Source organism: Condylura cristata, unplaced genomic scaffold (assembly GCF_000260355.1).
Source record: "Condylura cristata isolate star-nosed mole 26May11 unplaced genomic scaffold, ConCri1.0 scaffold00025, whole genome shotgun sequence".
In the NCBI taxonomy this organism is placed as follows: domain Eukaryota; kingdom Metazoa; phylum Chordata; class Mammalia; order Eulipotyphla; family Talpidae; genus Condylura; species Condylura cristata.
In genome coordinates, this window is record NW_004567126.1 from 26,221,352 (window position 1) to 26,246,960 (window position 25,609).

Sequence of the window (25,609 nt, forward strand, 5' to 3'; positions counted from 1 at the left end):
AGACACTCTCCCTTGGGTATGTAGGACACTACCTTCCCCGGGGCATACACGGGGAACCCCAGATCTCACTGTGGGCTAACCCTGGAGAGCCGTTCACATGCCACAGCTCCCTCGGGTTAGGGATTAAGTCGAGTCTAGACTCGCTTGAAATCCCACCTTAGCTCCTTTCTCGACACTAACCCTTGCCTCGCTCCCTGATAGGTTTTACCTGACAGCACTCCCCTGGCAACACAGAGGACTACAGTGGAGTGCTAGGGGCATTTTGGAGGTGGGTGTGAGTGGTAACAATGCCCAAGAGGGAGATCGTGTACATCTAAATTACAAATAGAGCAAATCACAGATATGCAACCTCAATAAAAAACAGTTTTCAAAAACACATTACTTGTGTAAGAATCTACCAGACCCTGCTTCTAGAAACAAGCCCTAGACCAGAAGCAGTGTGTCAGTCCACAGTGATCATCTCCCCCCACTCCCACAAGCCTCCATTCATGACGTGCCCACTGTGAATTTCTGCATTTACCCACATGCATTGCTCCTCCCTGAAGGTGCAGTGCCCTGGTGTATGCCCTGGGCTACGGCTGAGACACGATGCAGCCAGTGCTGACTCGAGCACTGGAGGGGTGGCGAGCTTTACAGCTGTCACTTCTTTAAGAGGTGGTAGAGAGTCCGAGTCACTCCTGCTTTGTAGACAAAAGCTCAGTCTGAGCGAGGTCACATATACCGCTTTTCAGAACGAGGATTTGAACCTAGTTCTCTATGAATCCAGAGCAAGAAGGCCTTAAGCAGCATATTGCATATCGGCCCTTTTTGCTAGGGGTCTATTGTCGTGACACCCAGAGCTCCTGCTGGTCAAGTGAAACACGGAGTCGGGCGGGGCCTCTCCCAGGCAAGAGTCCTGGAGGACGTTATCTGCTTAAAACTGTGGCAGACATTACAGCCAGATGGGCCAGCGCAGCAAGCCCACCCTCCTTGTAGCAAAGATCAGCAGAAAGTTCGGTAAGAACAGGGACCAGTGATGGTACTCCGACCAGGAACTGTGAGGCCCCAGCAATAGCTCCTGGTCACTCCCCCAGCTTGCCCCATGACATGCCTCACACAGCTGCATCCCCACACCCCTAGCCTGGCTCTCCATAAACACGAGACCACCCTTGGGTCAGGGCTGCACCTCAGCAGCTGTGGGCTTCTCTAGGCCTCTCTACCTGGACTTTGAATTGTCTTCCCTTGGTCTCCCACCGTCCCATGAGGCACCAAGGAGGTCTACGTGAAGCATCGCTGAATGGCCCCTCACGTGAGGGAGTCCTTCTCCTGCTCAGTCTCCCACCCGCATAAGCGCTGCACCAATGTCGCTCATGGTAGCTGCGCGAGCGCCTCCTGCCTGGAGGACACGGGTGAACACGGGTTTCTCAAGGGCCTATGATGGGCTCTTTACTCTGGGTCTCAGGAGGCAGATAAAAGCTCATGTCCCCACTGAGGCACAGAGGCTGTGACAGGGTTTAAGAGGATGTGGCGATGCAAGAAACAAAAGGGCAAAGAAGCGGGGGCGGCCGAGTCTCGGGAGACATGCAGCATCCGTCCAGCCTGAGCTGGGAACCTGAAACTTGCCCCCAGCCCCGTCTGTTCCTGGCGTGCCCTCTTGTGGGTGTGCTGGTCCCTGGGGCCTGATACCCAGGGAGGGGGCTCGGCCACCCTGCCGCTGGTGGAGCTCAGGCAGCGTGGTGAGGCAGCAAATCCCCAGGACGCTCACACACATCAAGGGAATCAGGCAAGCACTGACTGCGTCTGCGCAGATGGCAGGACTGAACCTGGGCCATGGATCCCAGAGTCCGAGAGACAGCAGGAGCCACTGCTCCAAGGAAGAGCCAGAGAGAAGCGCCATCACTGGAGTCAGTGGGAGGGGCCTGAGCCCTCCGAAGAGGATGCTGGGCTGCCTGGATAGGCTCTCTCAGCTGAACTGGGCGCCGGCCTGGCTAAGGGGCGGATGTGGTAGACCGTTAGCATGGGGGAGGGGGAGTGTGGGGGTGGATGTCTACGATCCTTTTAGAAGAAATTAATCTCATTTCTGCACCAAGGTATCCCACCCAGAAAAGCAAACCTGCCCAGAATGTGAGAGCTGGGGTCTGGTTGCATGTGCTGTGCGTGCCAACTTCAGCCTGGTTTCAAGTCCAAGGAGAACATCTGGGACCCTGAAGCCCACTGGGGAGCATCGCAGCACTGCCTTGGGGGCTGTGTTATTGGCTCCTCTTACTCTCCAGCTGGATGGGAAGTACAGTACCTGCAGGCCCCCTGCTTGCATGAGCTGCTGCTGAAAAGTCAACGCCTCACCGACTCTCCAGATGCACGAGTTTCCAAATCTGGAGCTATTAATTGAAAGTGGAGCAACAGAAGTAGGAGTTTCTAATATGGCTGGTGAGTTATGAGAAGGTATTTAGGGCCCTCATTCAAGGGGAAACAAAAAAAGAATGGAAATAGCATTGAGGCCCATGTGCTAGAATTTTCACCAGAGACCTCAGATGAAGTCAGTGTGATACCTTTAGGCCAGCTGTGAAAAATAAAGTGGCCTGTCTTTTCTGGAGCAGGTTATTTCAGAACTCTCTGGCACAGAGCAATAAAGGTCAGTGCCCCAATGTATCTTCCTCTGAAGGTAAATTGCTCCCAGAGCGGGGTCAGGTGTGCCGCCTGGCACTGCCCTGGGCCCTGCCCAAGTCCCACAGGAAACCAGGGGCCTGGCTCCATCTAGGGACACATTACAATCCTAGGTCCACTCTAAGACAGGGTGGTCTTCACTGCAGTGACTGGACAAATGCGGGAAACGTGTGCACACAGGGAGCACTGCTCAGCCTCAGGAAGAGCTGAAATCCTGCCGTTCCAACGTGGCGACACAGCACGTGTTCTGTACACCCTCGTCCTGCCTGCTCACCCCACGCATTAGCGCACAGAGGCGCCGGCAGCCTCCCCATTCCGCCCTCGCATGGCCTTTGCCAGCAGGCTGGGGGGCACCCAGGTGAAGGAACGGGCTCCACACTGCGGGGGGGCAGAGGGGAGGGTGCAGCCAGGGGTTGGCCTTAGGCCCTCTGTTCACAGCCTCCTCACCATTCAAAACAGCTTGTCTATACTTGGCAACCTCTTTTCTCCAGAAGAAACTGGGAACAGATGGGATGGGGGAGGGTCCATGGCTACAGGCCGTGTTCTTAACAGGGGCAAAGGGTGAAGTCTGCAGCCATCCAGAAAGAAAATCTCACTGAGCCTCAGGCAGAGCCTGGTGTGAGTGAAGATCCTGGGTGAGAGAATGATCAAGCCCTCATGGGGTGAGCCTGCCAGCACAGAGGGGCGCAGGGATCCGGCCAGGCCAGGCTGCCACACAGATGTGGCCACAAACACGTCACTCCCCTCTCTAAACCCTGGCTTCCTCCAGAGCAAGGGGAGGGCAGCCCCATCTCCGCAGAATTTTTGGAAGAAAATAAATATAAAAGGATAGCCTTTACCTTGCACTGGGCAGCTCCCTGTTAGGGAGTGAATGATAGCCAGAAATTCCCAGTCATTCTATCTCCATAATAATTTTCAAACAAACAGCCTCAACTTTTGCAAACATAGGATTGTTACAGCTCCATTGTCCCTACAGAGGCATCTTTCCTCACTCTTCCCCTGTCTGGGCCTAGTTTGACCCACTCCCCTGCTTTGCCTGGCTCCTCAGTAAAGAATGCTCTTATTCATGCTCCTGAGACTGCTCACGACCTTCCCGGGCCTAAGGAGTAACTGCTGGCCGTCACCAGCGTGGCCGATGGGCGCAGCGGGCTGCCGTCTGTTCCGCGCTGCCCTGCCTGAGGCACTTCGGCAGGGCCGTGGCTTTGGCTTGGTGTCAGAGGCAATGGCTTTGCCGGGTGATTGTGCATAATTCTATTGACTGGTCTTTAGAAGCAAGCACTTGCCTGATCCATTATCCTCACAGCAGGGCTCAGGGGTATGAGTCTCTTTCATGCCTACAAAAATGACAGACAGGGCTCAAAAGCTGGGTCATTTTATGCCACTCCAGCACTCTGTCACAGTCAGGGTGTCCCTGTCCCCTGGTCACAGTAAGTACTGAGCAAGCCTGTGGCCTTGACAAAATTCTGAGACCCCGTTCCTTCAAATCTTGCTATCTGAACACAAATTTCCCCCCGATGCTCACCCTTCCTACCAGGATCCATTGTGCATTACTGGTTCCCCTGGGGACTTGGCTGAAGCCACCACCCTCTCCAGGCGGTCAGACCTGAAGGAGCTTTAGCTGTCACCGGCTTGACCTCCTCCCACTGCACACCCTTGGCGCATTGACGGGGAAGGGGTGCCAGGCTAGAGCACGTGGCCAGAGTGTGGGGGCTCTGTACACTAACCCCACTCTCTTCCTTTGCCACTGAGTTTCACAGGGCTCTTTGGTTCATGGAAATAATGTAATTACTTGAGATTGACAAGAAAACATCACAGGAATGGTAGCTTTGCAACTCTCAGACCTTAATGTCTCTGAGCCGCAATTCTTCATCTATGAAATGAGAAGACGACACCCTAAAAGGTGACCCTGGAGGTACACTGATATACCTCAGCTAATTACAAAGTGGCACCTATTGAGTCTGAAGGGTGGGTCCTACATTGGGGTGTCCAAGGGTCCTGCCTTTCGGGGGCTGATGTGCTCCCACAAGAAAAAGGAGCAAAGGTCAGGGACACTCTGCTGAGCTGAAACGTCTCCTTGGAGAGCCTGCCTAAGTCGGGAGTAAGAGAGCTGGCCCTCCCTGAGCCCCAGGGGCGCTGGCATCCAAGGAGGCGAATCACAGGCTCCCTGACCACACAGGCCCCGGGGGCCAGCACTCTTCACATTCCTAGCCCAGTGACCGACCCTGCACCGGAGTGAGGGTGTAGCCTCAGTGTTACCCAGCCCCAAGAGGCTGTGTCCCAGGGTATCCTCCCTGAGCCCTGCGGCCTGTTGGCAGGCTCAGAAGGTGGCTGATGAACTTGCCCAGCCCCTCAGTGGCGACCTGAGGTGTGAGTCCCCAGTGAGCTCACACACAGCTGCACACACTCCATGAAGTCGGCTTAGTGCTCACTAGATGATCATCAGGCCGGCTGAGCCTGAGCAAGTAAAAGCTGTTAATTAGCAAAGTATTAAAGAAGTTACCATGGGAAAAGCTAGAACTTTCTAAGAGATCTCCTTATTTAACAGTTTTGTGTTGTTTTACACATAATCACAGGATGGGGACCCTACCTATTTCCAGAGACCTGAGGGCGCACAGCTCCCAGTGTGTCCTGGGGCTCATCCGGCTGCGTGGGTGCCCACTGCTGGATGGATCAGAGGGTCCTCCGCTCAGCCCCCGGCCCCAGCCCTGCCCCCAAATACTCCTTCCTATCCAAGACGCTGTAGGCTTCTGTGCAGAGAGAGTCACTCACTCAGAGTGGCTGCCGTTGACTGACCCCAAATATACTCTCAATGTGCAAAGAAGAAGAGGGCTGGAAACAGGAGGGCACTTGCATTTACGCCATTTTCAGAAATAGGGATCCCCACAGCAAGTGTGCCGCCAGGGGACAAACCTCCCCTGGGAGTGGTTCCTGCGTGGAGCCGCAGAGTGAGGCAGAGGGCAGTGTGGAGAGCTTCGCAGCCCTCGGGACAGGCGGAGGAGGAGTGTGAAGAGTATCACTCAGCCATCAAAAAGGATAAGCTCAAGCCTTTTGCGGCAACATGGATGGAACCAGAAGGGATCATGCTCAGTGAAATCAGCCAGAACGAAAAAGAAAAATACCGGATGGTCTCACTCATAGCGGGAGCAGAAGAGGTTGGGAAAAAAAGAAAAAGCAATTGTAATAAAGTACAGACAAAATCAATGAACAGCTATAAGCCAGAGTCATTCTACGAGGATGGAGAGGGGAACAGGCTCAAAACTGGGACGGGAAGAGCACACGGGATTCTGGTGATGGCACAGGGGCGAAGTGGTGGTGGGACATCCACGGGGCTGACAACCGAGATGGAAAAATGTACAAAATGAAGAATGATGTAACCAAGTGGTAATAGTAAATACATAAAAAAATTTTAAATTTTAAGTAAAAGAAAAACAGAGGGTGGAGGCAATTCTGCCAGGGCTGTCATCTACATAACCACTGAGCCGGTGACATCACTTCCTGTCCACAGAGCCTGCGTCCTCCTCTGCCTCAGCCCCAGCTCCTCCTGCCAAGCCCCACTTCTCTGACTTGGGCTCTTCAGAAGAGTGGCACCTATGCTTCCTTCTGCCCATGAGGTCATACAATCACTGCTGGTGTTATTCAGCTTGGGCTCTCTTTCATTCACAACTGTCGCTCGGCCCTGGTTTTGCTGTGTCACTTCATTGTCTTCTTAGCTGAGCCATAAGGTTTTGAGAGAACTGGGCGCTGCCTCCTCCTCTCCTCTTTTCCCCAGTTCAGACCACTTGATGGACTCAGAGAAAGTGCCAGGTGACATCTGGAAATGTCGTGTTCATTTGGCCTCAGTCCCTGTGGCTGACTCACTGCTCCTCTTACAACCCTGAGAAGGGATTAAGGCTCAGGTCCTGAAAGCAAGATTTTCTGGAAAATTCAGGCAAGCATGGGCAGGGATGGTCTATGGTGGAGGAGTACTGCATCTTCAATGATAAAGATAACTGAAAAATGCCAGAGGTTCCAACAGGGCTACCATGGAGCCACCTACAAATCTAATGGCCCGGGGATCGTACTAATATCCTGATGATGTTTGCTTTTCTGCTGCTGGTAGGATTGTGGCCAGACTCCCACCACAATACCAATCAGATGTGTGTCCACAGCATTTCAACACATTTACCCGCTTGCTTATTCGGTGATTTTACTGAGTAACTGCATGTGGTAAGCGCTCTGTTGAAAACTGGAATGTTAGTAACGCAAAGAATGAGATTGCCACTATCGCCTCTCAGAAAACTATCCTCCCTCTTTGCCACCCAAACTCCCTAAAGGAAGCAAAAGTGGGAATGTACCCCACTGCCCACCTTCACATATGCTTTGTCACTGAGGACACCCAGTGAACTCTCATGAAACGTAAGTGTGGAAAGTCACGGAACCTGTCAAAGACACACGCTAGCGACTGGCAGCACCTAAGATTTGAACTCAGACCTTTGCCCCATCGTCCTAGCTCTACTGGTTTTTCAACAAATTCACCAACCCCCTGGGATCCTTAACAGTATGCTGATGACTGCCCTTCATTTCTCCTCAGAGAAGCAGATGGGGTTTAGAGGAGATCCTATAAAAACTTCGCAGTTCTCTGGAGGAAGGTTTCAGAATTGCAACAAATGGGCAAGAAGCTAATGTCAGAACACACACACTTCCACACAGATGGAGAACTCCGACCTGACAGACGATGGGTCGTCATCCAGGAATGACATGATGGGGACAGTGCGCTTTTTTGAAGTTCATATGCTAAATTGTGGGCTGTCCATGGACTTGATTTCAACAGTCTCAGCGTAATCTGGGGCCAAACCCAGACCTCCATTTGTACACCATGTTTTTAATGATTAGTGATTTAATTTCCTTCTACTTTTTGAATTTCCTTGCTATCACTCCCGGCATGAACATCCTAAGAGACCCCAATATGCACATCTCCATTACATGCTGCCTTCAGATATGTTTTGCCTTCTGCCTAAAATGTTTTTCCTCTCTTGGTGAACTTCTATTCATCTTTCAAAGCTTACCAAATGCACTATCCTTTCTATGAAACTTTTGTTCCAAAAGTACTGTTAACATATACTTATTACACAACCAAACTGCTGTGAAGTATCTTGGTTAAGTAGACTACGAACTTGACTACGAACTTCTCAAGTTGGGGGCACATGCCTCCCTCCCCCTAGCTGAGGAGTGTCAGTGCTTGATGCACTGTCCTGTGAGAGCAGTTTCTTACCTTCCTCATATCAAACATCTTTATTCGTTATTTACAGAATTTAGGACTTGAGTGGAATGAGTTTTACAAATCCTTCTAGTCAAACAATCCCCACTCAGTTAACGCATTCCTATGGCTTCTTCAAGTCTTGGCTCAAGTATCACTTTCTTCGCGAGACCCTCTGACCACCCTACTTCACATCTAACACTCCATCCCCTACCCTGCTTTACTGTCTCTACAGCACTTTCTCCCTACAACTGACTCCATTTTCTCATGTGTGTTATTTACAATCTCTCCCAATAGGATGAAATCATGTGGGCAGGGCATTGTGCCTTTTTTGCTCACTGCTGTATTTCTGCTGCTGAAAATGAAATGTGGCATGAAGTTGGCTCTCGGTGAACAGTGTTAACTGAATGAAGTCTCAAGTGTTAGAGGGGAAGGTCCAAAAAGTCAACACATCAGCAGGAGAAGACCAGCCAATGACATCTTCTCGTGGCCAAGTGAGGATGCTTGTGGGGACGTGGTGAAGCTGGGGGCGCAGCAGGCAGGCTGACAGCCGTGAGAACAGGGCAGTAAACAGGCGAGAGAAGGACGAAGCTGCCTGGGAGCTGAGGGCAATACCGCTCGGGCAGACCCCGCACATCCCGCTATCACAGCAGTGTCTTCTCACACGCAGTCAGCCACCACCCCTCTCTGTGCGCCCCCGGACACCAGGAGGGGAGTGTTCCCAGGCTTCCCTGCTCTTCCCTGCTGTTGCCTGCCCCTTTGACACTTGGAGACCTTTACTTCCTCCTCTCCCTACATTCCCAAGTTCTCCAGCAAAGATAGACCTAGGTGAGGTCAGATGCTGATGACCTCAGAGTGAGGGTACCTGACAGAGACCTGCAGCATAAACCAGCAGAACGCACACCCAACTTAGGCAAGTGCTTATTGGGAACTGACACCGTGAGAGACACTCTCCTCCATTTTAACATTTTGCCATGAGGTTGGAGTCCAAGTGTAGGATGTAGTATTTACAAGGCAAACCCCCTTTTTTGGGCTGTTACCAAAGGATGCACTTAGGGAACCCTATAGAGAAGTCTCTGGGCAATTTGGGGAGGGAAATGGACTCAAACATCAAGGGAAATGGGTTCCAAAGTCTTCACTCCTCTTGATTCAAGTATAAACAGTATAAACGTGGAAAAGAATCCAAAGATAAGCATCCTTCCGTGATCAGTCCGGCTCCTGGGACTTTGAGAAATCTCCCTCGCGATAGCAGAGGCCAGCATTACTAGGCAGAATCCTGAGATCCTCTCTCTCCCCTCAGTGCACAGTGGCAACAGGACAACGCTGGTGATGGCACCTAGAAGTCTCCTTGTTCCCCATCGCCTGCATGCAGGAGAGTAGGTGACTCAGAGGTTCCATTTGTATCAGTTGAAAGGGCCCAGAGACACTCATGGCACAGCAAGAGGGAAAAACCCTGTATTTGGAATTAAACAAAATAAAACCCTGCAGATTCCTATTTTGACAGTAAATAAAAATATCCTGGCGCATGGGCTCCAGCAGTGGGTATGAGCCGGGGCCTGCTCGTAAGGGGCACACTGGGTGGGCTGCCTCCAGCCCAGCCGGTGGGTCCCTTTCCACTACACAGGCTGAGGAGGTGCTCTTCTCCCCACACCGTAACACAAATCACCGCAGCTAAAAACTCTGGAAAGGAGCAAGAAAGAAGAAAAAATTCAAAAGTTTAAAAATTTCCTTAGAAGGGACAATCCACAATTGGGTTACTAGGAGAAAAAATAAATTATAGAAAAAATCAAGTAGACATATTGTGAGGTTTTGTTTTTGTTTCCTAACATCTCAGTGCCCTGGTGGGTGCTTTCCAGAATTCTTGAGAAACTGTTCAGCACGTTTTGTGCCATAGAGTGATTACCAGCTTCAAGGTTAAAATTAAAAATCCTGCATCAGGGCCAGGCCAGAAAGGATCTGCAGGTGCAGATAAAGAGGGTGTCCACATAAAGCCCCCCTTTTCTTGACCATCAGAAAAGTGTCAAGGAAAGCACAAGTATTGAGAAAAAATTATCAGTAGAACCCTTGTTGGCCTACATTGTTTTGAAAAGTCAAGTCAACTTGTCAGAGAAGGAAACCTGATACCATCAGCACCAACTCAAGACTGGGGCATATTTAAGGTTTTGGGAAGAGATTAGGTCTCGACAATTAAACAGAAAGAAAATGCCAGCTAGAATTTTGTAAGTGAAACCCGCCGGGGAGATCCAAATGCTCAGTGCACAAATCGCCTGTCAGCCTTGGGAGGCCAAGCTACGGGAATACCCAGCTGTCCCTTGCACCAAACAGCTAAGGCTAGAGACCAAGGCTCCCGAGTAAAGAGCACATGGTTAGAGACTGGCTGTGGCACTACCCACTCCCTTGCCTTTAGAAAAGGCGCATCTCCATGCCAGTATGCAGCAGTCCCCACAGTGAACCTGCAGCTCCTACGAGGAAAAGGCCCAGAGTTGGGAAATGGCCGTGCCTGCGTGGAGACCAAGCAGTGCCACAGGCTATGACTCAGTCAGCAAGTAAAGGCTCTAGGCAATGTGGAGCGATCAGTTAAGTTAATAGAGACAAAAGTGGAGTAACGGTCAAGCTCTTCCTTCTCTGCAAAAGAAAGGGCAGGACCCAGAGCATGAGCAAACATCTTATGACAGAATCCAAAGATTTACTGTACAGTAGCATCCAGGCTTCAAATCACCACCAAGTTAGGATCCACCATCAATAAGCTGATCTCTGTCTCCTACACTATATCCAACTGCCAGTTTTCTCACTCAGACCGCTGAACTGAGGAACGAGAAAAGTCCAAGACGGAAGTGAGATGCCTTCTACAACCAAGGCGCCTCCGGTAAAGGGAAGGGCCATAGGAGGAAAACCTGCTTCTCAGTGTTGGGCAATTTTGAGAAAAAAGACAGCAGGGGTGGGCAGCAGAACTGATGTAGTGGGGAGTGGACGGCCATGGTGCAGAAGCAGAGCCCACACCTTCACCAGCAGGCCGCGCCATGCAGGACACCCTGGACCTACAAAGGGCACAGACAGCACCCTGCACCCAGGGGTGTCAGGGACAGTGCTCAGGCCCCTGTGCGCAAGGACGTCCAGATGGCCAGAGGCCCCAGAGTCTAAGGCAACAGTGCTGAGACCAGCACGGGGCACAGAGCACAGCAAGCCTCCAGCTGCTGGACAGCCAAGTTCAGTGAGGATCCATGGGAGTCCACGGGAATCTGAGGCTCCCTTCTTTCTCCCACCACAAAATCATGTCAACTTCTCCCCCTGTCACAGGCCTGGTCATTAGACAGGGAAAGAGAAAATCTGAGCAGCTGGGTCTGCAGACGAAGAGCCCGAGCAGCTGCCTGAAAGGATCTCGAAGCCACAGTCTGGCACACAGTGTATTTATCAGGCTCTACTAAAATTTATGCACTTCCCGTTTTCAGATGCAGTGGTTTCTGAGGGAGACCAAGTGAGGTATGGTTTAAAAACAAAAACAAAACAACAAAAAAAACACCTATAATTTCTTTGCACATCTGTGGGTAATAGAGTAATTTTATCATTCTGCCACATTACAAATTAATAAGGAAATAGTGTTCAAAAAACCAATTAACAAGAAAACTTTTATTGATAGAAAAGCAAAACAAATTTTCCATGAATTCTAGTTTTATTCTGTCTGTTGGATAGCGTTGAGCTGAAAAATCAGTTTTTCCTAGTATTATTCTTGTCATTGTTACTTTTCTTTCTACAAAACAACCCAGTGAAATCTAAAGTGTCAGGGAATATTGCTGCCTCCAACCACCTAAATATAACAATACCACCCTTTAAAGTTAGTTAAATTCTTATTCTTAGCTAGCACTCCTTTGAACACAATTACATTATTGGGTTGGTGACATTACTAGATATTGATGTTAAGTCATCAAAGCTGTTTCTCAAATGTTATCAAAAAAAAAAAACAAATCAGAATCAGATTCATGTGATGTCACAGCCCTTATCAACAGGTCAAATCATTCTGACGTGAACTATGACATCTGTAAGTCGCCGTCACCAGCGCCATAAGAGGAAGGCCAGAGAGGCGACCTTCTAGATTCTGACCTGCACAGGCCTGGGCCTCAGGAGCCTGACCACATGGAAGCTGTGGGCTCCGGTCTCACCTAAAGCTTCCACAGGAAATCAGCTAGCAAATACTCAGCTGTATCCACCAAAGAGCATTTAAAGCACCCATTTTCACACTGGAAAAAAATAGAATTTTAATCATTATCTAATTAATTTAATTGACATAGAAATGGTGGCGAATTCAAATGCCAAAAAATTTTAAAGCTAATTTATCCATATTTTCCCCCAAAATACCCATCAAACTAAACAGATAATGGTCATATTTTACTTCATCTTTAGCTAAGCAGCTATACATTGTATCTCCGCACAAAGTTCCTAAACCCCATTTAGATAATTTTTCTTTCTACTTAGATATTTAGACCACATAGATATGGTCATAAATTCATTATCAGTTGAGTCACTACGAAAGGAAGCTTATCTAATTATCAGTTACCCGAGCCAACCAAGACTCTCCCCTTTCATTAAATAAAGAGAAAGTCATTCAGATTTGACCCCAGAGAAATAAGTACATGCATATACCTGACTTCTCAGTATCCTCTCTGGATAAGAGGGTGGAACAACTGTTTCTACCTCATTCTTCTAATGACAGAAAAGAGAATACAAAAAGTCCATTGCAAATTTGTACAAAATGTATGCATATATAAATACATATCTATGGGTGTATATAAACTCTAAAGAAGATTATATCCATCTACATCTTTAAGGTTCAGAGTCCTACAGAGTTGACATAGTAATATTCTCTCTCCAATTTTCTCATTTTTAAGAACAGTAAGAATCAAGCATGCCACCTTATTAATACTGAATAGCAAGTGCAGAAGTTGAGCTGTAGCTATAGGGATTTGAAGCAATTAGTTTGACGGGACATCAGTGAATAAAATCCTTAAAATAAATTTAACTATTTCAAGCCTGCCTTTTGTTTCATATAAATGAAGCCCAAATGCCCTGTTGGTAGCTTCCCAAACTCCTGAGACTGTCCACTGAACTCTGTAAGAAGCAATACTTTAAAGAGGGTCTGTGCAAATCGCTTGGATATGTGCTTATTGCAGTGAGTTGTTGAGGGGACCAGATTCCTACAATTTCATGTAATTCCCTTGAGAAATCTCCAGTGACACCACCAGAAGCTTAGGGTTCTGTGTATGTTGAACTCAGCATAAATTTGACTCACAAATGACATTACCTTTACACAGAGCACAATTTAAAATACTGAAACATTGTCATATATTTTAAAAATACACAATAAAATTATAGCATGGATGTGTGTCCATGTGTAGAGATATTGAGATCTATTTTAAAATGAGATACATAATGTTTTTATTTCCCTTTTTGCTCTATTATTTTGTGGGGAGGAAGTGTATAGGACAACTTCATTAATGATCCCCTAAAGTGCACAGGCCATTTCTTGGATGGGGATTATTATTGCATGCCTCGACTGCACTGTGATCCATAAGGCAAGAACATATGAGTAGCTTCAGCACCAAGGAAATAGAATCATCATCCAATACTCACAACAGAACATCTTATTGCTTTAATCAATGGGAAACTATTCACTGTAAAAAGTGCATCAAATAAGGGGAAGAAAGTAATATCCATGCACTTAGTGGAGCTCATTGGAAATAAGGAATCCCGTCTAAGTTCCTAAATCTATTCAAATTTCCAAGTCTGAAATCCATTCTGTAATACCGCATTATAAAGCTACAGCAGGGTGAGAGTGAGTTACAAAAACTAATGGACTTTCTTCTGCACAGTGCCTTAGTCTTCTGGTGTACAATGTAGATTTCTGATGCACTACAGGATTCCCTAGTGGCCCGAGGGAGTTAATGCACTCTTTTACCTATCACTGGGAAGTGACTAAGGCACTGGAGAAAATCTGTTTCATTGTTTAATGTATTGTACCCAAAGATTATACCTGATCTTGCTAATATTACAATATACATGCTTAAGTGATGATTCTCTGTGCTTCAGGAAAATACTTGAGTATCTAGTGGGTCACCAAACTTAATGTTGTTATTGAATTTTTTTATAAAAGATGTAGACTGAGCTTGGGCCATTTAATACATGATCTAAAACCCCAGAGGTAATATTATACATAGGAGCACTTATGTCTGGAACCAAGACATAAAATTGGGGAACTACTAGGTATTTGGGAGAGGGATACACTTTATGGGCACTGTTACCTTACATCTTACGGGTTAGTAAGGGCTCTTTTGGTTGAACTTTTTCTAGAGCATTCTTATTAATACATTTTCTGGATACTTGAATAGCTGTCAAAAAACTGGTTTCCAAGAAAGTATACCACTGTATATATTTAAGGTGGTAACATGTGTCTAGCCCCTTCTATCATCAATCCACGGGAAACAAAGTGGTAGGTAGCCATAGGTGGACGCCACTTCTAACACAGATGCTCTTGTCTGGCTTTATGAGAACAAAAACTTGATCTTCTCTCACTTTCCTTTTTACTCATTTTTTCCTCATGTATTCAGTGACACACATACAAAAGAGTTCCTTCTTTGCTGCATCTTAGATGCAGGCACACATTTCTAACAGGAAAAAAAAAAGCTGCTAACCTTTTTAACTTCTCCTGAAACATTTTAACTTCTCTTGAAATTTGCATGTCCTGTCATCCAATTGCCCAACATCCCCACCAGTCTCACCTCCAAACACATACAGTACAAGCAAGCACACACACCACTGCTTCCAAGTGGTAACTGCATGCAGGGAGGACTACAGGCACTGTTTAAATATTAACCAGGTTTTAATAGATGGCATTCCTGCACATCCATTATTTGTTTCTGTTGTTGTTGTTTCTGTATTCGCAAAAGAAAAAGGGAAACATATGTGTCATCTTTTTATAACAGTCTACTACAGAGGAAGGTACAAAAGAACACTTCTGGAAATAGCAGAAGCCAGGCCTACACCACTGGATTCTCCATCCAGTGTTACCATTATATCAACAGCTAGAAATTAAGAATAAGAATATACAGTTTGGAGGACACAGTACAGAATTGTAGTTTGCTTCTGTATTTGGTACCAATATAATAAGTATATAATAAAGGTGCACTTGTTCTAAAAATAAAACGAACATTCTTGGATTGGTTAGATACTGCATTTTCAGTACTGCACATCACCTAATACTTTTTTTTTTTTACAAAAAAAGGTAACTTATGCAATGTTTAATAAGAAAACCAATAGTACACACAAACCCTATTGTAGAAAAAGAAGAAACCAACAAAAATCTAGAATAGTCACTTTCCAAAACAGCCCCCCTCCACCTGCACAACCAGAGAAAGTAACCAGCTCAGAGAGGTGATTTCAGCACCTGACCTAGATGGACAGCTCCCGGATCCGCTGAATCCTGAAAATGTCAGGAGGCAAAGATACACCAGTAGGGGTGAGACAAAGAATTAGATTCTTTAAAATTCATTTAAATATTTCAATTTACTGATGCTCGGCCAGCGAGGGACATTTCTAAAAGTAAATTAAAATGCTTAGTCTGGAAAAAAAGAATGATTAACCAAGGGATGAGTAAAGAGCTGACCAGAGAGCTGCCACTGTCAGATGCATATTTTTTTTTTCCCTGGGACTGTCCTTGAGGCCTCTTCTAGATCTGGTACCTAATGGAAACTTTTAAAAATAACATACTATTGCCTGAGCCCAGCTGAGGGTGGGAATGGAGAAGGGAGGAAGCTGAAGGAAAAGTGTAAGTTGGGGGGGGGGAATGGAAGGAAGGGGAGGGAAGGTAACTAAACCTTAACTTGACAGCTATGTACAACACACTAGGCCCCCTTCACTCCCTTTGCTCCAGGGGGTCAATGTCTTATATTATTTGGTAGCTTAAGCAGTTTCTCCTCCTTATCCAGGGGTTGCAGGGTGGAGAGGGAAGACACATCTTTCATTGACAATGAGAAATTATGTGATTTGTCATGCGCTTGGATTGTGTTAGTAGTATTATAATAATTACTATAAATATTAATAATAAAGTATTATTGTCAGCATTATTTCTTCTTCCGAGACTTTCCTTGCCCAATATTTACAAATACCGCACAGTGCCTCGGCGGAGGAGAAACAGAGAGGGCAGATAAGGAAAGAAGGAAGAGGAAAGAGGCCAGACAGAGACAGGGGCAAGAAGGGTGGGAGGGAAAAAGCCAGGATGACAAAGATGCTGAAAAGGAGAAATGGGAGAAGAGAAGGGCTGGACAATCAAGACAGTACCACTGTTTGCAAAAGACCCTCGCCAGATGTGTCCGAACAGGAAGAGGCTGCGTGTGCTCCTTGCGGGCTGGGGGCCGGTGGCTGAGGAGGAGAACTAGGACCCTGGCATGGGAGGCCAGGAGATGTGGAGGCGGAGGAGGAGGCATGGGAGGGGGCAAAGAAGGCAGAGTCCCGGGGCTGCCTCTCCAGCCGGGTTTCTTTTGCATGGGTCGGGGCCTGACCACCTGCCCGCGGCAGCCCCCTGCCTCCGTGGCTGCCGCTGCAGTGATCTCGCTCATATTCCTCCTGAGCCCTCTGCATCTTCCGCTTCTTCATCCTACGTTTGTGGATGTGAAAGGTGGAGAGGGACAGCACGATGAGGCAGAAGATGAGGGTGACAAGGACAATCAGCACCAGCGTAGAGGAGAAGGACTGGAAGAGCTGCTGTCCCACCTGCGTGATGCAGGTGCCACCACTGCCTGTGCTCACACCACGGGCGCTCACGTTGCCGCCGCCGCCGCTGCCGCCGCTGGCATTGGGGGAAGCAAAGGTCCGGTTGAGGAGACAAGGCGGCAGAGCCAGCCCCAGCTCCTTGGGCGCCCTGGCACTCATCGGCGCTGGGCTGGGAGGGGCTGGGCCCACCAGACTTCCTCTCTGGGCACACGGTTGTTCCCACCAGCCAAGAAGAGGACTGAGCCCACGCCACCCAAAACTACTCCCTGATGCGGGAGGGAATGTGCTCGCGAGCAAAGCACTGAGGGAGCAAACTGCAGGCAAACAAGCCAGCCAAGGGAATCGGCAGTGCCCAGGAGATCCTCGCCAGACCCGCCTGGAACGCGTGTCCGTGCGCCCTTTTCCTTTCCCAAGGCACCAGGCTGCAAAGAGAACAGGCTTCGTTAGGATCCTGGCAGCTGCCCAGGGGAGTGGGGAAGACCTGAAGGATCAGCCGCCTCTGCAAAGCGGCTCTCCTCTGGGGGCACATCGCCTCATCTGGGCGCTGCCGGGTCTACCGTCTGCTCCGCAGCTGAGGACCCCAGCCCGCTGACTGCAGCCGCACACCGGAGCCTCCGGGCTTCGCAGTGCTGCTGCTGCTCACCCGAAGGGGTCTGAGCTAGCACTAAGGAGCTGCATATTACTCAGCAGATAAGGCAGCTGCTAGATGCCTTCCACAACTTTCTAATTGCAACAGACACGCAGCCGCCTAGGAACACAGTCCCTTCCTCCCAGAGCGCTGACTCCCCTCTTCCCTGCACCCTCTCAATGGATGTTTTTGCTGGATTTTACCCTTCCTCGCAACCACCCCAGCATCCAAGGGGGCTTCAGAGTATGCAGCCCTCCCCTTTCCTCCCTCCTCCTCCAGATTCTCTCTCCCCAGACCACATCAGCCCCCTTGGGTCCCATTCCCATGGGGGCACCCCAGGCACCCCATCCCACTCTGCCTCTGCCGGCTGCTGACGCACAGAACCCAAGCTCGCAGTCCAGCCTTTCTCCAGCCTTCTTCCCTGTTACCTCTCCTCACCCCTACTAAGAAAAAAAAAGCAGTTGAAGACCCTTTCTTAGCTAACGCCCATGCCCACAAAGGACCTCTTCTCTCCATCTCGCTGTGCCCCCTCCCACTTTACAATACCAGGCTTCTTTCTAGAGGGACCAAAATTAGAAAGGGGAGGGTTCCTGCTTGCAAAGTTTGGGGAAGGGACCTTTTCTCTGGCCTTTTCAGATTCAACCCAGGGCCCTGAGGCTCTTCCAGACTGAAGTCAGGCAGACCAGCTGCTTGCACAGAGCCCCCTTGCTGCTCCCTAGGGGCAGTGGCAAACTGTTGCACTGCGGAGCAGGGAGGCTGTGCGCAAGCTGGGGCCGGGTCAGGGGCGGGGGCCAACACTATGATGGGGGTGCCTGCCCAGGCCTCGGGGTCTGTCCTCCAAACCCATCCACCCAGCCTCCCCACCTTCTAGCAGCACCGCACCCCTCGGTCCCTTACCTGGGGCTGCCAGCTGGCTGCAGGGAGGGAGCCCCGCCGCGCGGCTGCAGTGGCGGCTGCAGAAGGCGCGGAGTGAAGGGGCCAGAGACCTAACCGAGCCGCCGCTGCGCCGCCGCCACCGCTTCGGGGAGCTCAGCTCGCAGCCTATTGCCAGAGAGGCCGGTGACGTCAGGCAGCCACCGCCAGGGCTCCGAGCCACCCCTCAGGCCCCCACCCCACCCTCTTACCCCAACACCTAATCCCGGCAGAGGCGCCTCAGCCACCAGCATTCCCCGCTCCCTGCACTTCTGCAGCCCAGGGGCGAGGAGGATCAGCCCGCCCCCACCCGGAGAGCCGCCCACCTTCCGCACGCCAATATCCTGAAAGGGTTGAAGCTGCACTTCTCTGGCTGCCGGATTCCTCACCCTCAACCTGGTCCACAAAGTCCCTCATCTTTACCCTCCGCGCAAGCATTCCCCGTCCAGGCGCAGGCTGGATGTTCTCCCAGGCCGAGGAGCACCCCTGCTGCCTCCCCAATCCTGTTTTTCTGGGCTGTTTGGGAACAGAAACTACACTGCCCGTGTGAGGGAGGCCAGTGGGGCATTTCTGAAGGCAAGTGTGGCGCTGGCTGGAATGCAAACCTAAACGTGAATTTAACTTTCGCCTCCCCACAGGCATCTCCAACTTATTTTCACTCCACCCGATTCATGACTCTACCTCATACACTCATTTCCAGGCCAAGACCTTCCCTGGAATATGAAACACTTTTGTGCAGAAAACCTGGACCGTCCTGAGCACACACGGACATACAGGGCAGGGGTGGGGGCAGAAATCACCCAGAGCAATGCAGCCATCAACTGTCCCATGAAAATTCCCAGGACCACCTGCCCCTTGTACCAAGAACCCCTTCACTGGCCCCTTTGCTAGTTAAAGAGCTCGGTGTCTGCCATGCTGTGAACAACAACCTTTCCTTCCTCAGAATGGAAGAGAACTTCCTGAAAGCTTCTCAGCAACATGCCGAAATCTGGGCCAAGACTGATAGACCACAGGTCTATCCTTGGGGAAATATGAACAGTGCACTGGTCACACAGTAGCTAGCTTCAAAACAAAGCCTCTCATTTTTCAACTGGAGAAGCCAGCTTCCAAAGCAACTAAAGACAATGGGTGATCTTTGAGGACATTCAGGGTCTTTTAAAGGGGCAGTTTTCTCTTCTCTCCCTGCCTTGTATTCTTCTGAGTCTAACACAGTGCCTGTCCAATACATACTCGCTAGTTGAGACATGCAGTTTATGTTGCTGCGGTTTCCTGCTCTGCACCAGTCCTGGGAGGGTTTTGCAAGAAAGAGGATCTGCTATGGGGAGAAAGGGCTGTTTAAAACTAGGGGTCTCGTCTTCTGACTCCATGCTTCCATCAAGTTCTATCCTGACTATTCCTGTCCTGCCATGACACACATGGAGAAAGACATCATCTCTCCCCGCAATGCTGTTTTCATGTATTTAAGTAAGTCATCAGCATCTCCTTCAAAATTGTCTCAATGTTTAAAAAACATCCCTCTTTGAGCTAATAATTCAGTAATGCTGAAGATTCATAATTGTTTGGGAGTTCAATCAACGTGGTTGGCTTCCAGAGTGAGACCCCAAAGCTGGCTTAGCTCTCCAGCATGGAATGAGCGTATGGGATGCCTTGTAAGAGTCAACTGCCACATCTGAACATTGCAGCTTTGGTGGGGGTGGGTCAGAGGCTAGAACAGTGAGCTTTATCATCACTATAATCACTAAATGAGACTTCACCATTTGACACCTGATTACGCCCCATTTGGGGGCACTCTCTTTGCTCCTGAAAAGTTGAGACTAATCAACATTTTGTAAAGCAAATCCATTTTTGAATACTCTAAAAAGGGATCTAGCTATTTAAGGAGACTCTTTAGAAAAACTGCCTTGTAAAGCAAAGACTCTTTACATAATTAGAATTAACTCTCACTGTTCTGTTTTCTAGACTTGGAGGAATGAATTATCTGGTTTTCCCAGCAAGGAACACACACACCTCTACAGTTTGTTACAATGGGACTACCATGAGTATGTAATGAGATTCCTTTTGCACACAGAGCTTCAAAGACCTATGATAAGGTGGCCATTGTTCTTATCCTTTTGTGATAAACAGTAAGAGTGTCTGCCTACCAGGAATACTAAAGCATCCTCACCCTTGCATACAACCTGTGAAGAGAGATGATCTTGTCCAGGAGAACACTTAGATATGACTCCTGAGACTAAGTTACTTGACTGTGCATGATTTAGGTAGATTAAAGATGTCAATCTCCAGGTCAAAAGCTTTGCATACTTTCCTTCTTCTCATTCAAGAAGATCAGGCTTTAGGTTCCTAATCTGTGTTTCCCCAGAGAATGAATGTGCTAAACTCATCAACTGGTGGGGGGGGGGGGGGCGCAGCTGGACAACAGCTCACAATACCTGCCACCTGTCTTGTCACCAAACTTCTCAAGCCACACTTGCAAGAGCAGAGGACTAAGAGGTTTCTGAGTTTCCCAGAATCTTACCCTGTGACAGGAAAGCGTCTCTGGACTGAAGCACTTTCCGAATATCCAGCAACATATAAAAGTCCCTTTCAAGTTTCATCTCCATCTGGCTTAGAAGACCCTCATGGGTACCTGGCTCCTTAACCCAACAAACACTGATGCCACACCACCACCACTAAGCACTATTATTACTGTCACAGTATTTTTCATGTGCCAGCCTGTCCTGAACTCTCCAAATACTAGCTTGAATCCTCTGTATTACTCTATAGCATTATTTTTTTGCTATAATTTAAAATGATTTATTCATTCACGTATGTGACCAACAAAGATCTGAGCACCTATATAGTATACGAGGAAGCCAGAGCACAGAGTAGTTCAAGACCATGCCCAACTCATTCAGCTGAAGACCAGTAAGTCCTCACTGAAGGACTGAACACTTAAGTGTAACAGTGTATAACAGAGCCAGTGTCACTAGAGGCTGCTTTGTGTAAGATGATCCACACGAGTTCTACTCAGAGAATGAAGATGATGGCAAACTGAAATAGGAACAGCCAGACTTCTAAACCAAGTACTTTACTTGAGCGCTGCTTAAAACACAGGTCTTCCTAAAGCCATCCACACAATTTTTCACTTAGCCAACGAATACTTGCCCTCTCAATGCACAGAACCATGTTGGTGTATTATTTGGGAGGTTCCACTGATTAGTAAGTAGCTGAAACATGAAAAAAAATTCCCCATATGCAGCTTTCAAGTACTCATATCCCAAATCTTCAAGTGCTATGTGTAACCTTCCTCAAGTGTATGTGTCTCCCATTGAAATGTACACTGTCCCCTCTCCTTGCATTTCTCCTACTCTACAAGGACAGACTGATGCTCGCCAACCCCAGTCTTCCTACCGGGCATCCCGGGCAAGGACTGCCTCAAGGATGTAGAACTCCTCAGGGGACGACGGGAAAGCACAGGGGTCTGATGGGCGGTATCTTATTGCATCCGGGACAAATGCCTTTTGTCTGCTCTCTCTCTGTGTTAATTTATCTTAGAATTACATTTAGAAGTGTGATGGTTGTCACAAGGGCACAAGTCTTCCAGTTAATTTAAATTTATTTAAATTGAGAAATGAACCCAAACCTTTTTCCTACAGAAAATAAGCCTGATCAGTCTATTTGAATTGACAGTTTGAGCTGCATTTGCCTGCTAGGTTGTATGGAAGGAGTATTATACAAGTTCAAAGAACTAAATCTATCAGAAGCTTTGACAAAATAACTTAAATATATATAGGGTGTGGAATGTGTTAAAAAAATGGCATCCCTTGCAGCTACCAATGCACGATTTAAAGGGTTTAGATGTCAAATTAAAATATACTAAGGAGTCCAGGAATTTTGAAAACTCTTAAAGAGGGTGCTGGCAAAGCGTTTTGGAGATTTCCACTCCATGCTCATAGCTCCCATGACACCCTCTGGGAAGGTCAGATAGAATAGAGCCATCAGGGCTGTTACAGAGGGGGTCTACTGTTGATGAGGGAGTTGAAGCCGGTAGCTTCCCTGAGATTAAGAAATGCTGAGTGGCCTCTACCATTAGGTGCCCAGCCGCAAACACAGGCTGCAGGTACAAACACGTGCTTTCATTCCTTTATACCTCACCATCAAAGCATCTCCAACCAAGCCTCAGACCCACTTCAGTGTGGGTACTGGTGCAAAGAGGCAAGATTCCTCTGGCTACACGATCCTTGACTACAAAACTCATTCACTTGATAAATCTTCAGTAAGTGCCACAAACTGTACAAGGTGTTCAGCTTCAATGTGGTGGAAAAAAAGTCTCCATCAGCAGAAAGTTGCATTCTAGCAACACAGGGTCACAATATGATTTTTTGGCCAAAGGAACGGAACAGAAACAGTCCTCTCTTTCTCTAATATTTTTAATGAAGTATCATTCATGTCAACTAGGTTGGCCAGTAGATGTGGCGCTATGGTAGAAGGGTCAAGATAGCTCAGCTGGCAGGTGTCAACTAATTCCTAACAGCTGCATGAGCAATAGATCCTGGAAAATGCAAGTTCTGGATCCTGGTCAGAAACCTAGCAGCATATGCTTCTTTCAAGTGTATCAGGCTGTGAATTTGCCTGAAAGAGAAACTGAAAATATTTCCACCATGCAGAAAAAGCCATGCCTACAACAGGATTTCCCAGCCTCAGCAGCACTGGCATATGGGGGTCAATGTAATTTCTAGTACACTGTAGACTGTTCTGGTCAGTAGATCCCTAAAAATAGTCTTCTAAGATTAAATTCCCTGGTTATTCAACCAAAAACTAATCTAGGTACAACTAGGAAGAGATTTTTGTACATGTGACTGGTCTCTGTTATTTTCAGATCTGGAAATTATTCAGACTGGCCTGAACCAACCTGGTGAAATTTTTCCAAGAAAGGTTTCAAAGAATGCAGAGTTAAAGCATGAGGGGGATTCAATATGTTAGAAGAGAGAGGGGAACATGAGCACATTAACGTGGTGCTGAGAACGTCTGACAACCAGCATGGGAATGAGGGTCTCAGTCTCACCACTGCAAGGCAATGAATTGTGCCAAACTGAATGAGCTTAAAAGTGGATTCTTGCCCAGAATTCCTGTGTAATCTTGCCCAACTTGGCTGACAAGATTTCAGCCCTGTGAGTCTCTAAGCAGTGAACCTGGGCAAGTACTCTGTATCCATCCAAATCTGCACTCCACAAAACCCTGAGACAATAATGACTGCTGCTTTGAGCTATTAGCGAAGACTGTGAGAGGAAACCAACACAAATGTTTAGTGGCATCCCAGGTCTCCGACCTGTTAGATGCCAGAAACCCCTCACTAGTCAGGACAACAAAAACATTTCCACTACCTCTAGATATTGTCCAATGCAGCAGGGAATGGGAGTACCAAAGCACCCTGGGGTGAGAATGACTTGCCTAGACATACAACTTGTCTGTGTACAGGCAGGAAACCATGGTGTAAAGAACAGATGGGCATCTTGAGCCCTACTCAAATTTTATGAGAATGTCAATGACTGCTTTCTCTGAGTTGTTAGAATTAACTTTCTGATGTGAAATGAGAGCATCAGGCATTTTCTAACAAATCAATATGCAATAAATTAAAAATAAAAAACAAAACAAAACAAAACAAAAAACCCAGTAGGCCACAGGGATCAATCAAGAGGGTTTGAGAAGAATAAATAGAACTGATAAGATGATTACCTTCCAGGCTAAATGAAAGTCCATGTAGAAAAATGAATAAATAAGGGGGAAAAGGCAGTATGGGAATGCTAGGTTTGCATACAGCTTTGGGTTTTGGATTTTTCTTCTTATAACACAAAAGTTCACAGCAAAAAGTACCTGGTTTGGGTCACTGATCTGTTGGTGGGTGCACTATGCTCATCTGGAAGGTTCTGATGGAACACAGCAGGTGTAAGTGCCTACTCCACCTTGTGTGGGTCACATCAATTCTGCTGTGTCTCTTCCTTTTGAAGAAACATTATTGCATGCACAGCTCCACGGGAAAAAAATCAAGTGGTTCCCAGTTTTCAACCTTTAATCTGATAGTCATTTTCTCATTGTTTGCATATCATTTGATGAATGATACCTAAGTGAAGCCAATGAAGCAGTGTGAATATGGCTTAAAAATAGCTTGGGAGTTATGAACCACAAAGCATGACAGATTAGATATCTTCGAGCTCTGTTACCTTTTCTCTAGTTGCTACTAACTCTAGTCGCCTTAATTATTGTAACAAGACATATGGGGAGTGCCGTCAGAGTGTCCCTGAGGAAGACAGAGGCCAGTATGAAGTAACAGAATTTGTATGTTGAAGAGGCACATTTGATGGAAACCAGTGAATTCGTGTTTGTTTCACTTTGCCTTTAGATGTGGTCAGGAAATATTTTCTCTACTGCTGAGTGAAGAGTTGATAGATATGATAACCTTTTCTGTCACTTTTAGTTAAAAATTGTATATCCTTTTAAATCAGAAAAAAAAATGCACACATAGTATCACACCTAAGGCACTTACAAACACTCAAAAACTGATCATTCATTTTTTCCTTTTTCCTAGCTTCAACTAATTTAAAACTGACCACCCAGAGCCATGAAAGGAGTAATACTTGGCCTCTGTTTCTCTAGCTTGTCTTTCTCTTCTCTGTTCCTTTTTCCTGATCAGCCTCCCCTAGATTGCTAATTTCTTATCTCTCTCTAGTCAGAACAAAGGATAAGGGAAAGTGGTAAAGGAAATTTTTACTTTGGTTCTATCTATCCCACCAGTTCTTTGACTGGTGGGAACTAAAAGATGTTCAGATTGACTTACAATGGAGAACTTGTTTCTCATGCTTCGCTGAAGGAGAAAAAGGTAGAAGGAAAAAAAAAAAAACGTTTACCACTTACCCAAGAATTCTCTCACCTGAGGAGAAAGGGAGCAATGTCAACTCATTTGCTACAAGCTATCATTTTCCAAGCTTCTAGCCAACTATTCCAGCATGTGTGACTACTGATTACAGAAGTCCATCCCCAGAATAAGCTGATGTCATGAGAGAATGCCCTCAACTCAGAAATTCTCTCTGTCCAGCAATGGAGTCCACCCCACTGGGCTAGTGTCCTCAAAATCCACTTTCAGGTATATCTGCCCCAATTCTGCCGGGACATATTAGCAGAGCCTTGCAGCTCTTTTGTAAAGGATTCCTTTTTACTTGGATCAGGCAAAGCATGTTTCCCAAGAGTTCAAGCTGAGTTCTGCTCTTAGTTATTGTCCTCAAACCTGGGAAGGGAAAAAGGCCAAACTAAAAGAAGACAAGAGTCTTCTTTTGAGGTGTCTGCCCCCTCACGTTTTCTGACCTACAAGAATCTGCTATTCTTTATCAATGGACACTGAACCATTTCTGCAGACCTAGGGATTTAGAAGAATTCGTAAATTCAAGATTCTTAAG

At 47.4% G+C, this 25,609-nt stretch overlaps 1 protein-coding gene and 1 long non-coding RNA gene across 2 annotated transcripts in view; both read right to left on the minus strand.

The window, feature by feature from the left end:
* LOC105854064 overlaps positions 1–25,609 on the minus strand; it is a 165,951-nt gene that overhangs the window by 33,963 nt on the left and 106,379 nt on the right. The gene's annotated exons all lie outside the window — the stretch shown is intronic.
* Positions 14,732–18,362, minus strand: LOC101622131 (chromosome unknown open reading frame, human C11orf87). Its single transcript, XM_012729709.1, has 2 exons — positions 18,165–18,362; positions 14,732–17,061 (listed from the first exon to the last, which is right to left on the minus strand). The coding sequence occupies exon 2, from the start codon at positions 16,796–16,798 to the stop codon at positions 16,196–16,198; it is 603 nt and encodes a 200-aa protein (XP_012585163.1). The 5' UTR covers positions 16,799–17,061; positions 18,165–18,362; the 3' UTR covers positions 14,732–16,195.

What these genes read in the sequence shown, in the direction of transcription:
- LOC101622131 (XM_012729709.1), bottom strand. Translation starts at nt 16,798, where the DNA reads ATGAGTGCCAGGGCGCCCAAGGAGCTGGGGCTGGCTCTGCCGCCTTGT.